The following is a 12,470-nucleotide window of genomic DNA, read 5'->3' as shown; positions in this document are numbered from 1 at the left end:
GGGGTTGGGGATCCCTGTTTTAAGGAGTCCATAATCTAAAATTTTTGCCTGCTTGTAGCTTGTTAAACCAGCTCTGTCTTTCTCTGCAAGACCCTAACTGTCCTCTGCAGCTGTAGCAAAGTCTCAGGAAAAGATTGACTGTTAGTGATGCCTGCGTACTCAGAAGCACTTGTTTGCCTTTGAATCCAAAACGTTGCACAACCTTGTTCTGCAGCATTTATCTTAAATTTCTTTTAAGATGTTGCAAAAGAGTTTGCTTGGTATCCTGAATATAAATTGTAATGAAGAGCTAATGTAGTGATCAGCAAATAAGAACTGGAATGTTATAGGTTGTATATTATAGCAAAGAAATACCTGTACAGCATAGATATCAATGCAGTAGGTTATAGTTGTTCATTTTGGGATTTGTAGCAGAAGATTTTAAGTCTCTTATTCTGTTCCATTAATGATGGCTTTATGTAGTTGAAGCAGATGCATTTATAAATACGTTTAAACAATTAATCTTAGTGCATGCACTTGTCTGTTTTGAAATACCAAATGAACAAGTAAAAGTTCCCCATTTATACCCCACCGCACTTGAATAAAGGTGCAGGGATACAGATGAATTAATATAGCCATCCTACTGATGTTGCACCTAGACATACCTCTGTACTTCTGGGCCCTTATTTAGTAAGTTTGACTTTATGTGATTTTTTTTTGTCTGTTCATTTACATATGTACTGTACAGATGATACCAAGAGCTCCCCGGATTCTGCCACACATCTGCGGTGGGATGATCCCTACTATGATATTGCTAGGCACCAGATTGTGGAAGTAGCAGGTACTGTTTTGTTATAGTACTGTATAATGATTTGAAATGAAAGAAATAATCTATTTTTAACAACTGTAAACAGTCAAAATAAAAATCCTTTCCTCAAAGAAATTTTTCATGATATCTGCTCTAGGAAATACTGGAAAGCTGCAAAGAATGGAAATAATTTTAAATTTTGAAGAACACAGGTGGTGATCTAAAGGCTTTGATAGTGCCTGTATGATTTGTCATAAAAAGCAATACCTCTCTCAGATTGAACTGCTGACTATATGGCTATATCCGTGTGGCTTTCTTGACAAAAATAGAAAATTGGTTTTGAGCCCATTTCCAGGATATTTGTTTAAATTCACATCAAATTTACAGAGCTTGGATTTTCGGTGGGCTCCTAGCCTTACAATTGCTTTTTGTCATTTCTGGATTATATATTATAACTATATAATAGAAATCATTTCCAGCAGAATAGTTATTGGTATTTGAAAAACTGCAATAAGAAAACAGTACAAAAAAGTTATCAAAATTATTACACAAGATAGTTTCCAAATTACTTTGATATATTTTTAACTTTGTAACTTTTTATTGGCCTTGTCCTCCCCCCTCTTTTTTTTTTTTTTTTAAGAAAGAGTAGTTTTGTCTCATTCATTGTGGCAAAGGGATAGTAACCTTTTCCTGGAAAAGGCAGTTATAAAGCAGCAGTAAGATGCGATTTGCTTTCAGATGACTTTTTAAAATAGACATCAGGATATGTTGGTATTCTGAGATGTCAACTAATTTAATACTTTTCCATAGAGCTGTCTCGAGTGTCCAGGTTGGGAGGAGCTCCAGTCTCGGCTCTTCCAGGCTGAGCTTGAAATTGAGGAACGCCCCCTCACCGTCACGTGGTCCTCGGGCGCTCCCCAGTTTTTTGCTCAGCCTCGTGGCTAACAGGCTGTTTTTCCCTTGCTCCGGTCGCTCAGCATTCTAGGCCTCTCCTTCTCATCGCTTTCTACTGATCACCGGCAGGCAGCGCAGGACTTCAGGTTTGAACTCCCCAGGAGTGTTTTTTAACTTCCGAACTGTTTCCTTAGGGGGAGAAAACGGCGCCGAGCGCTGCCCCCCACCGCTCGTTTGCCGCCTAATCGCTCCGCGCGAGGCCGCTTCGCTCCTGCCTGCCTCTCTCGCTTTAGCCGTTCCCCCGCGAACGCCTTCTAGCCCAGGGTGCGCTTCCTGGTTCTCCCAAAGGCTCTAATCTTCCCTGGGAGTTTACCGCCGCTGGGGCTGCCTCCGTTACTTGCGGCCTCCATCTCGGGCCCCCTGTGGCGTCCGCCATCTTGGGTGGGCTCCTGGAACGGCCGCCATCTTGGGTGTGCCCTGGAACGGCCGCCATCTTGGGTGTGCCCTGGAACGGCCGCCATCTTGGGTGTGTCCTGGACCGGCCGCCATCTTGGGTGTGCCCTGGAGTGGCCGCCATCTTGGGTGTGCCCTGGAACGGCCGCCATCTTGGTGTGCCCTGAACGGCCGCCATCTTGGGTGTGCCCTGGAACGGCCGCCATCTTGGGAGTGGCCGCATGGCCGTCTGCCATTACTAGAGGCCTTTACAGGCCGCAGCCTTAACTGACTATTAGGCAGCCTGGGATTCCCTCGTCTCAGCCTGTCTTTCATTCCACCAAAGGCCTCCTGCAGAAATAGGGTCTGTTGGCCCTGCAGCCTTTTTTTTTCCCCAGCAGGCGAAGTAGCAGCTCTGCCCCCCCCCCCTTCCCCGGTCCGTCCGGCAGGGGTAGCTGCCTGGCGTTCACCTTTCTGGCTGATTGGTCTCTGGGCTAGGCCCTGGTTCGTACCAAACCTCTATTTTAAACAGAAAAAATTTTTTGACTAAAAGGGGGCGTGGAACGTGCGTTGGGATTCCCGGCCTCCCGTAGGCCGCATCCAGACCTGGTTTCAGCTTACATTATTCCCTTCTGCCTGCGGCCTCAAGGTCATTGGTTTTTTTTTTCAGAGGCCTACCAGTAGGCCGCATTGTTTTCCTGACTCCTGGGCAGATCCTGGGACTGCTCAAATACCTTGCAATCCTGCCTAAGTCTCCCCCAACTAAGGAGTTAGTTGCTTGCCATGTCCCTTCCCGGTTCGCCCGGCAGGGACAGCTTGGCGTTTATTCTGGCTGATTGGCCCCGGGCTAGGCCCTACTTCCCAACACGTTACAGAACAATTCTGTGGCCTTGACAAAAAGGGGGTGCAACACGAGCACTGGGAGTTCCAGCCTCTGCTTTGGCTGTACCCAGACCCGTTAACCGCCTCGCATTAACCAAAAAATTTTTTCCTTTTTTCTCTCCTCTCCAGATGGCAGACGACAATACCTCTCGTGGCACTTCTCTGAAGGCCAAGGCCAAATCCCACCACCTGCGCAAACAGGCACAGGAACCATCCAAAGCTTCCCAAAGGGATGCCCTCAGGCGACACAGGGCCCTCGAAAGGGAAATTGACAGACGCTCTCAGGAGTCAAGCTCTGTGCCCCGGGACCCTTCCGTTCCATCAACCTCCACCCATCCTCCTCTCCCCTCCCCTCCTGCTTCTGCTTCTCCCCACAGCCTGGACAGGCCCCTGAGGTCACCTTGCCCACCACTGCTGTAGAACTGCGCCCGGAGGAGTTCTCTCCCCATGGCGGAAATACCCGAAAACCTAATGCAGGCTATGGAGCTGGCCATCCGGCAAAGGGTAGCACAACAGATGCAGCAACTGGCCGCCTGGCTCCTCGGCCCGCGGCCCCCGAGGCCCTAGGATCAGCGGCCTCGCATGGTCAAGCAACTCCCCAAGAGGACTTAACCTTACCTTTGGAGTTGGAGGGAATGGAGGCCCAAGAACCCGGGACCCTTCCCTCTTTGGGGACGAGCAGGACCTTGACATGAGGTCCCTCATAGGCAGTGAACTCTTTTCGGGAACAGGTCCCTAGAAGGGGACATGTCGGGAGGACGAGGGCCTCCTCCAGGTCAGCCGCGTTTCTAGGGCTCTTTAAACCACACCTATTTAGGTCCCTCCTGTTCAAAGCCAGGACCACTCGGGCCTGAACCCCCTCCCCACCCAACCCGGCGGCGGCAGGGGTTCCTCCCGACTCTCTCTTCTCTCAGCCCGTGGCGGAAACTGAGGTGATCCCTGTCCCGCCCATATTCTCAGACATGGTTTCTAGGCAGCTGGCCTCCTCGGGCCCCCTCCCCCCCAACGCCCAGGACAAGCGGTTTTTTAACCTGGAACCGCAGTTCTCCACCTTGCTCGATCCTCCCGTGGACGAGCCCGTGGTAGGCCTGGTTTCCGCTCTACTCCCAGCGACTCACTCGATGCTCTCCAGCCCGAGGACAAGCGAGCTGAACTGGCCCTGTGCCGCGCTCACCTCTCTGACGCTTGGGCAGTCAGGGCTTCCACTGCCGCGTGCTTTTTCACCAGGTCTTCCATCAAGTGGCTCCAGCAGCTCAAGCAGCATGTCCCCACAGCCAATCTCAGGGCGCACCAGGACATTGCCAAGATCCTGGCCGCGGCCGAAGTTTTGCAGACGCCACCTTCCAGGCGGCAAAGTTCTCCACCAGGGCCATTTCGTCCCAGGTTACCGCCCGCCGTCTACTCTGGCTCCGCCACTGGCAAGCGGACGTTAAAAACAAGACTAAGCTAGCAACAGCCCCCATCTCTGGGGGAAGTTATTTGGACCGGTTCTCGACCCATTCCTGGCCGAGACCCGGAACAAGCGCAAGTACCTCCCTTCCCTCTCTAGGAGGTCCGACTTCAGAGGCTCCCCCCTCTCCTCGCCAGGGTTCTTCTCATTCCTCCTCCTTTGCCAGATACTACCGATCCTCTCCCTATAGATCTCCCTACCGAGCGGAGCCGGATGGGTCCGGAGGTAATCCTTCCAGGAAGCCCTCCCGGGATCCGGGAGAGGTTCGTTCCGTCGTTCTCGATAATGCAGTCGCCCTCAGGCGCTTGTCCTAAAAAAAAAAAAAAGAGGAAGGAGTGCGAGAAGGCCTACCTCTACTCCGACCTTTAACCCCTGCTTGCAACAGGCTCCTACCCCAGGAGCACTCTTGTCCTCCTCACCCTGCCCTGGGCGACTGGTCGGCAACACATCTACCCCCATTCAATGCTAGCCGGGTCCCTTCTTGCGCTCCCGGGCCTCACACAGATCTCTGCACCTCCCTCCTTCTCTCTGTCCCAGAGTTCTCCCAGGGAATTCCCCACACGGGTCGGTCTTCCCAGTTTCTTGAATCCCGGTCCCAGTGCACACCTGTTGGCCTCTTTGGCGGGACTGCCTCCCGGATAGCTCCGCCTCCTCTTTAGGCCACTTGTTGAGACATCCCAATATCCAGGGTTTCTCCTGTTGGGCATGCCTTCCAGCGGGTCATCAGGGTTCCAGGAGAGATTCTATACCAGACGGGGCCCCACCCGCAGGACTAGCCAAGCTTTGGTATGTCCCAACCTGGACACTCGAGACAGCTCTATGGAAAAGGGCGTTGGTTCTTACCTGATACGCTTCTTTTCGTAGAGCTGTTGAGAGTGTCCAGCCCCACCCGTAGGCCGTCTGGTGGGAAACCTGGCTGTTCGACCGAGCAATCTAATATATTTTTTCCTGAGTGTGATGAGAACAGGACCTTCCTTCTCGTCTGTGCAAAAACCTGGGGAGCGCCCGAGGACCACGTGACGGTGAGGGGGCGTTCCTCAATTTCAAGCTCAGCCTGGAAGAGCCGAGACTGGAGCTCCTCCCAACCTGGACACTCTCAACAGCTCTACGAAAAGAAGCGTATCAGGTAAGAACCAACGCCCCTTTTATATGACATTTGACAGACAATTGCCAGATAAGGTGATCTGTTCAGAACCTGCAGATGGTTCTAATTTTTCTGAGCCATAGCAAGGATTTTAATTCTCAGATTAAATTATTGGGTACCTTGGTCATATGTCTAATTAGTCTGTGGAACATCTGAAAGTGAAAATTCAAACTGTCAGCTTTGGAAGCCATATTAACACCAGAAGCTTCCATGCTGCCACATTCCTGTGCCTGGGAAATTAGGAGGGGGGATTTTTAGAGTGTTAGGAGTTAGACACAGTAGCATTCTTCTTTTCGGTCAAAGTCATGTTATTCCTGCACCTGGAGGAGGAGTGGTTGAAGGGATGTCTCAAGTTGGGACAGATGGTGATTGGACCATGTGATGGACTGATGGGTGCAGGGGTTGGGTTTTGATTTTTGATTTAATGAGGGAAAATCTGGAACTCGGATTTGGGTTTTCCCAGATGTGCCAGTATGACTTTTCCAAATAAAAACAAAGTTTGAAAAAATGCCTGTCTCAGAGTTGTTGGTTGGGATCTGGTTTTGCTGGAACGCTGACACAAACCACTGTTCAAAATCTTGGGTCCATAGACTTGCAAAGAAACAGTTAAGCCCTTTGCTATTTCATTGATAGCTAGGCTGCTAACATTTCTGTTTAGCTGATTTATATGTAGTTCTAAATTTAGCTATTATCTGAATTGCATGCAAACTTAATTGAGAAGGATATGGTATGTTAATGGTTACGGGGAATGATGTCCTGAGACTGGAAGAGTGGACAATTTTTTTTTAACTTATATTTATGATTAATATTAATCATAATGCCAAATATGATATACATCAGCGGTGTCAAACTAGTGGCCCACAGGCTGGATGGGTTACGCGCAGGCTATGGCCACCCCGGCTACGTAAAGGCAAAAAAGTTGCGATGCGTCATGTTACGTCATGTAACGTTATCGAGTTTGACACCTTGGTATACATGATAGCAGATTCTCCTAGTGACTAAGGAACAGAACTGAAGAATGGGTTATTGTAGAAAGTAAATGATAAATAAGGAGGAAATGTCAGATATATGGATAAATGCAATTGCTGGATAGCTTTTGGACTCATCTGCCTAGATTTCTTTGATAGAAATAATTGTTTTGAATTTTCAAACTGCAATTGTGCAGGTTTTTTTTATCCATTAGACACTTTGAATATATAGGAAAATTCAAGGAACACTCCAGGCCTCTACAGCAAAATGTATTTAAATAACTTTTATTTACAGTTTTATAGTGTCTGTTTCTGATATATTTTCAGCACGGGAGGTATTTTCTTTCCCTATGCAAATATGATAGGAATGCCTTTCTGTTCTTTGGGACTGTAACTAGATATTGAACAATTCATGAAACAAGGTCTCCACTGTTAAATTATTAGATTGGGCCAAACAAAAGATAACTGTAGTACACATTGTGTTTGAATACATAAGAATAGCTCTATTGCGGACTTCCTCAGATTTCTACCATTTGACAGAATTCATGAATAACATTCAGTGAAATCTTTATATGTTCCAGAAACATGTGTGTGTGTGTATAATGTTCATATATTCTGTGCTGCTAATATAGTTTAATAATTTATGTGTTCACGTTATTTTTTCTGTCATTTGTTTTGCATTGTAAACTGCATATTGTAGTTCAGAAGATGGTTTATTATCTATCCATCCATCCATCCATCCATCCATCCATCCATGGAGCAGGTGCAAATCAAGTATAGCTTTAAATAAATATATGTTATGCATGTAATTTCATTTCTTTGTTTTGGAAATTTGCTTATTCATTAAATGAGTATGCCCCCAACCTCTAATTAGCCTGTTCACAAATAAAAAATATTTCTGATATTACAAATGCCCATTTAGTTTAGCTCTGGTTCATCAGAAAAAGAAAAACTGGACTATTGAAAATTAGTTCAATTCACTTTTCTTCTGCATTTTCATTTACTGTATGCATGAAAACATTTTTCAGAGATTCAGAATAGGGCCTCCTTAAAAGTATGTTGTATGCTATAGAGCTGCATGCGTAGAAGAAATTTCCTCAAATCAGTTGCAACAATCTTCTACTAAAATAAGGCCTAGTTTTTTGAATTCACAATTTTCTGTTCCTGTCTATATTCATTTCACAGGAAGGCAAATTGTAAGTGCTAAAAAACAAATAACTTGTCCAGTATTATGAACTGAAAGAGCTGAAATGACATGGGATTACAGTTATTTTTTTATTTCATTTATATAACTGCCCATCTCACATATGTGATGCTGGCTAGCTCACAAAAGTTGAAACACAAAACAAAAATACAAAAAAACCCCAACCCAAAATAATATAACAACAAAAATTAAGAACAATAAAAATGTTAAAACCATTAAAATAAGTAACAGTACAATCCAACTTCCTAACAACATATAGCCATTTAGCAGGTTCTGTGTACTGTTACTTAATCTCCAGGTTGTATGTGCCAATCTAAGTTCTGGGGAAATGATCTCTGCTTGGAATGGTTGTACGATAAGGATTTTGGATTAGGCTGCTTCTTTGTAGCTTATCTTTGCCAATCTTAAAGGGCTCCCTGGTTTTCCAAGGAATTTTGAGAGACCAAACAGCTAAAAGATACCTAGAGTTTCATTAGAAAAAGACAAAGAGTGAATCTAACCAAATTGAAGAGCCCATTTTAGGGATTTCATTGTAGCATTAAGAGCTTCAAAACACAATACTTTGAATACTGTTATTATTGGTTGATAGCCTTGTTTAAAGTGATCCATTTCCTGCTGTGTGAATAGGTAACAGACTCAGTTGCTGTACGGAATCTGGTGGGTTGCTTGCATTTACTCTGAATTGGACTCCAACTGGTGAGGTTTGGTGAAATGACAGAGGCACTATCTTGTTGCCTGGAAAGTATTTCATGGTGTGATTTCTGGGAAAATGGACAGAATCTTCACAAAAGTTAGTCTGGCCACTTGTTTATTAGATCGTCTTGTTTATTAGATCCTCTTTATTAGATCCATGTGAAGATAAATTATTTCTTGAGATAGGAATGCTTTCATCTGCCTTCAATGTGGTAATGCACACCTAATCAAGAGGTCACCTCTGGACCCAATAGTTCTCAATAATTTTCATCCAATTAAAGCAAGGACGGTTCTTATACATATGGTCATGCCCTAAAGACAGAATCTTGCTAGATTCTATCTGCTTCCATCATATACTCTGAGATCTATTAAGGAGGGCTTGTCTCTCACACAAAATATGTAGACTGGAATGCACCCAAGCCTCCTCAGAATCCATCCTTCCCATCTGCCTGCCTGCCTATTTATCAATCGATCTAGCTAGATACTTACTTAACCATTATCATGTTACAAATATATTGATGTGAATTTCAGTGGCTCTTTTTTAATGTTATACTTAACTTTGGATGAAAAAACTCCAAATTTTATTTTTCCAATGTTGATATACTATATTGTAATAAATATGGATAATTTCTTTCTTTTTTTCCAGTACTTTGAGCTATATAATTGGAGAATGCTAATAATATTTAATCATATCATATAAACTTTAGGATATTGAAACAATACAGTGTTTCAAGATTTATAACAATGTAATAAAAGAGAGGAAAACAATTTTCTTCCAGTCTCCCCCATTTGGTATTGATCCAGAAAGACCTTGAAGAAATAGATTATTGGGACCATTTCAGTCAGATTTCAGACTGGAGCATAGACAATATTGATTGTATTTGTTGATAACTTTGGGGAGAGCTGGGTTAGTGGTGCAACCATACTGGTTGTTTTTGATCTCTCAACAACTTTTGATACAATACATTATGGTATTCTTCACTGGCTGTGGGGTTTGGGAGGGGAAAACCTGATGTTGCAGTGGTTGTCTTTTCTCCATGGCCAAAAAGCACTGCTTGGATAGGCAGTAAGTTATATTTTAGTTTCCTGATTAAATTAAGATTGAACTATGTGAATAGTTCCAATAGTGGAAAACGGTGGAAGCAAGAGAGAAAGGTCACATTGCCTACGAAAGTTCACCATATCTTTGATGGTGGAAATGTAAGACAATATAAACTACATACACAGAAATTTTGAACTGCACATAAAATTTGAGAAGTAATTTGATTAAAGATAAAACCTAATTGATTATTTGAGTAAATACAACATTATTCTCAATGTGATAAGTGCAGCTAACGCTCACAATCCCTAGTCTTTTTGTATGGAAGAGAGCTCATAACTTGAAGACTGGATTCTTTAAATGAAATTGGACAAATGTACAGGTACAGCTTAGTTTGAGTGATGCACAAAAGGGGCCTCCAGAATCAGAGGCTCTAAAGCAGGCTTGTCCAACCCGTGGCCCATGGGCCGCATGCGGCCCAGGTTGCCTCGTAATGCGGCCCAGTGCCCACCCCAACCTTCGTGCCAGAGCCAGCGAGGAGGAGAGGCAGGGCGAGGCGAGCGCCAGGCCAAGCAGCAACAGAAAAGGTGGGCGCCATCAGAGCGCCACCTCTTGCTGTTGCCGCCGCTGCCGCTTCTGCCCCCACCGCCGCTGCTGCTTCTGCCTTCCAGTCCTGCCTCATCCAGCAGGGCCATTTGCAGGAGGAGAGGTAGGTGCGAGGCGGGCGAGCTTTCTCCCCCACCCCCACCCCCGCAAAATTTGGCCAGAAAATAAACCGTGATAAACCGTGATAAAAAAAACATGATAAAAAATAAATAATTTTTAATAAATAATTAATAATAAATAATAAAAACATCTCACTAACTTCATTTCCAAATAAATTTAATATGTTAACTATATTTTCTATGGTTTTTTTGGATGATCAGGTATCGTTACTGTTATTTTATTTTATGTGCGGCCCAAACCAAATTTTCATCTTCTAATGTGGCCCAGGGAAGGTGAAAGGTTGGACACCCCTGCTCTAAAGTATGTTGTAAAGGCAGTGGTGGAAAAAAAAGTGAATATAACCTCTAGGTGGTAGCGGAAAACATGGTACAGAATTCTCTGCTTAGTGATTGTTGGAGAGGATTTCATTCTTTTAATGAGAATCTCTTTGAAGACATAGCTGGTGCTGCCCTTGTCAATTGTAGTACCTATAACTTAAACATTTAGAAGAAGTCAGGAATTTATTAATAGCAGAGAGTCACTGAATGTTACCACCCACAATTTAATCTTGGCTCCAGTTCTCAGGAAGTTCTCAAGAAGAAGCATTCTAGTTTGATGAGCTCATATTCTATATTTTCACAGAGCAGCATTGCATTGTCTGCAAGGACCATTCTCTGAGGTCATGATTGAGTTGCCAGAGAACAACTAAACGGCAAGTTAGAGATAATTATGGAGGAGGTCAAAGCTAGGAGGGAAATATCAAATATCAGACTCCAATATGACTGAAGATAGTGAGCAGTGAAAAAATAGGGAAGCTGTAATTCAGATGATACATACTTTTTTCAGCATACACAACAGTATATTTCAGCAATATTTTGACTGCTATAAATCCCTGCAGTTTTATTGAGATTCGGTTCCCATGTTCGTCAACCAGTGTAGCTCACACATATCTGGACGACTCTAGATTGTAGAGCACTACTTTAGGACTTTTTTGGGGGGGGCGGGGGCGGGGCAGGGAATGTTAGTTTCTTCTCCCAATAATAAGCATGCTTGTTTGTTTTTGGTAACTGGCAACTAGTTTTTGTGTGCAGTGTATACCAGCTTTCTTGGATATTAATGTGATACTATAATGGGAGATATGCTATTCTTGAAAAAATGATGGTTGTATGAAATTTAAGAAATGGAGATAGCTGCTTGTACCTGTATGACCAGTTACCATGAGTTTCAAAATGTGCAGGAAAAGTGAAAATAGTGGTGGATTTGATTTATATTGTTTTATCCATAGTATCCAATTCTTTACTGTTATAAAAGGAAGTACTATATAAAATAGACATAGGAATCTCTGAGTTTAAACTTTTGTTTTCAGTTCATGCTTTTAAAATGAATTTCAGTGACTGAAAGAAGTCAGACTTTGTGAGACATTCTGAGAACATCTTTATGTTTATTTACATTTATATTATTTGTTTATATTTATAAATATATTTGTAATCTGAAAAAGCCAGACTTTATTGTGTCTGCCAGAAATATAGTGCTTTTCTCTAGTATAGAAAAAAGCAAAATGCAACAAAAAGTATTTGTTTAGATTTTGGAGAGTTTGGAAAATAGTATTATGTCCTATATTTATCAGGGAAGAGCATTCTATTTTTTTAAAACAGTAGCATCAGGAAACAAAAATACCCAGGAATGTTCTGATATTCTTTGTGTCATTGGGTTTGCATGTAGATTTTTATTCCAACCTTGTCATCAGTCCAAGGAGTCAGTTTGACTTAAGGGACTTTTGGTATAATGTAACTTTGTTTCTATTCCTCCAGGGCAGGGTGTACTTGATGGGGTCCAGCCAGGTAGGTAAAATGCCTAGTCGTCTTGTCATTGGCATTTAAGATCATGGCACTCTTTAGCATGACTGTGACCTGCTGCTGGGTTATCTCAAGGGAGCCCAAATTCTGGGAAGCTGAGGGCTAAATCCCAGTCCTCAAAGTTCACTTGTGTGCATTATGCCAAGTAGATTGCAGCCATGCTTCTCTTCTAAACTGGGGATAGAGCCATTTGGGTCATGCCACCTATATGTAACCAATCTATTCAACTGAATATGGGACATTGAAATTTCCTAGCAGAGCTCTGCAGTGGACATCAACTGGTGGGCTTATTTGGGGTATTCCACTCATCTGTTAACTTCTTTTTTCTTGGATGGTGATGGGTACTCTACCCATTAGGAAAATAACTAATGTTTACTTTCCCGTTCTCAATTTTTTATGGGGACAATCTCTTCTGT

At 43.6% G+C, this 12,470-nt stretch overlaps 1 protein-coding gene across 2 annotated transcripts in view; it reads left to right on the top strand.

The window, feature by feature from the left end:
* The window catches only part of ARHGAP1 (Rho GTPase activating protein 1), a 37,579-nt gene that overhangs the window by 7,424 nt on the left and 17,685 nt on the right, over nucleotides 1-12,470 (top strand). Inside the window, exons 3-4 of one of the 2 annotated variants that reach the window (XM_087921455.1) lie at nucleotides 728-820; nucleotides 12,010-12,039. In XM_087921455.1, the coding sequence (XP_087777581.1) occupies nucleotides 728-820; nucleotides 12,010-12,039 (123 nt within the window). The remainder of the gene's footprint in view (nucleotides 1-727; nucleotides 821-12,009; nucleotides 12,040-12,470) is intronic. The other variant, XM_026707833.2, reaches the window with a different exon arrangement.

The sequence above is a fragment of the Pseudonaja textilis genome, chromosome 1 (assembly GCF_049901715.1).
Source record: "Pseudonaja textilis isolate UNSWEBS1 chromosome 1, rPseTex1.2, whole genome shotgun sequence".
Taxonomy (NCBI): domain Eukaryota; kingdom Metazoa; phylum Chordata; class Lepidosauria; order Squamata; family Elapidae; genus Pseudonaja; species Pseudonaja textilis.
This window is presented reverse-complemented; position numbering and strand designations above follow the sequence as displayed.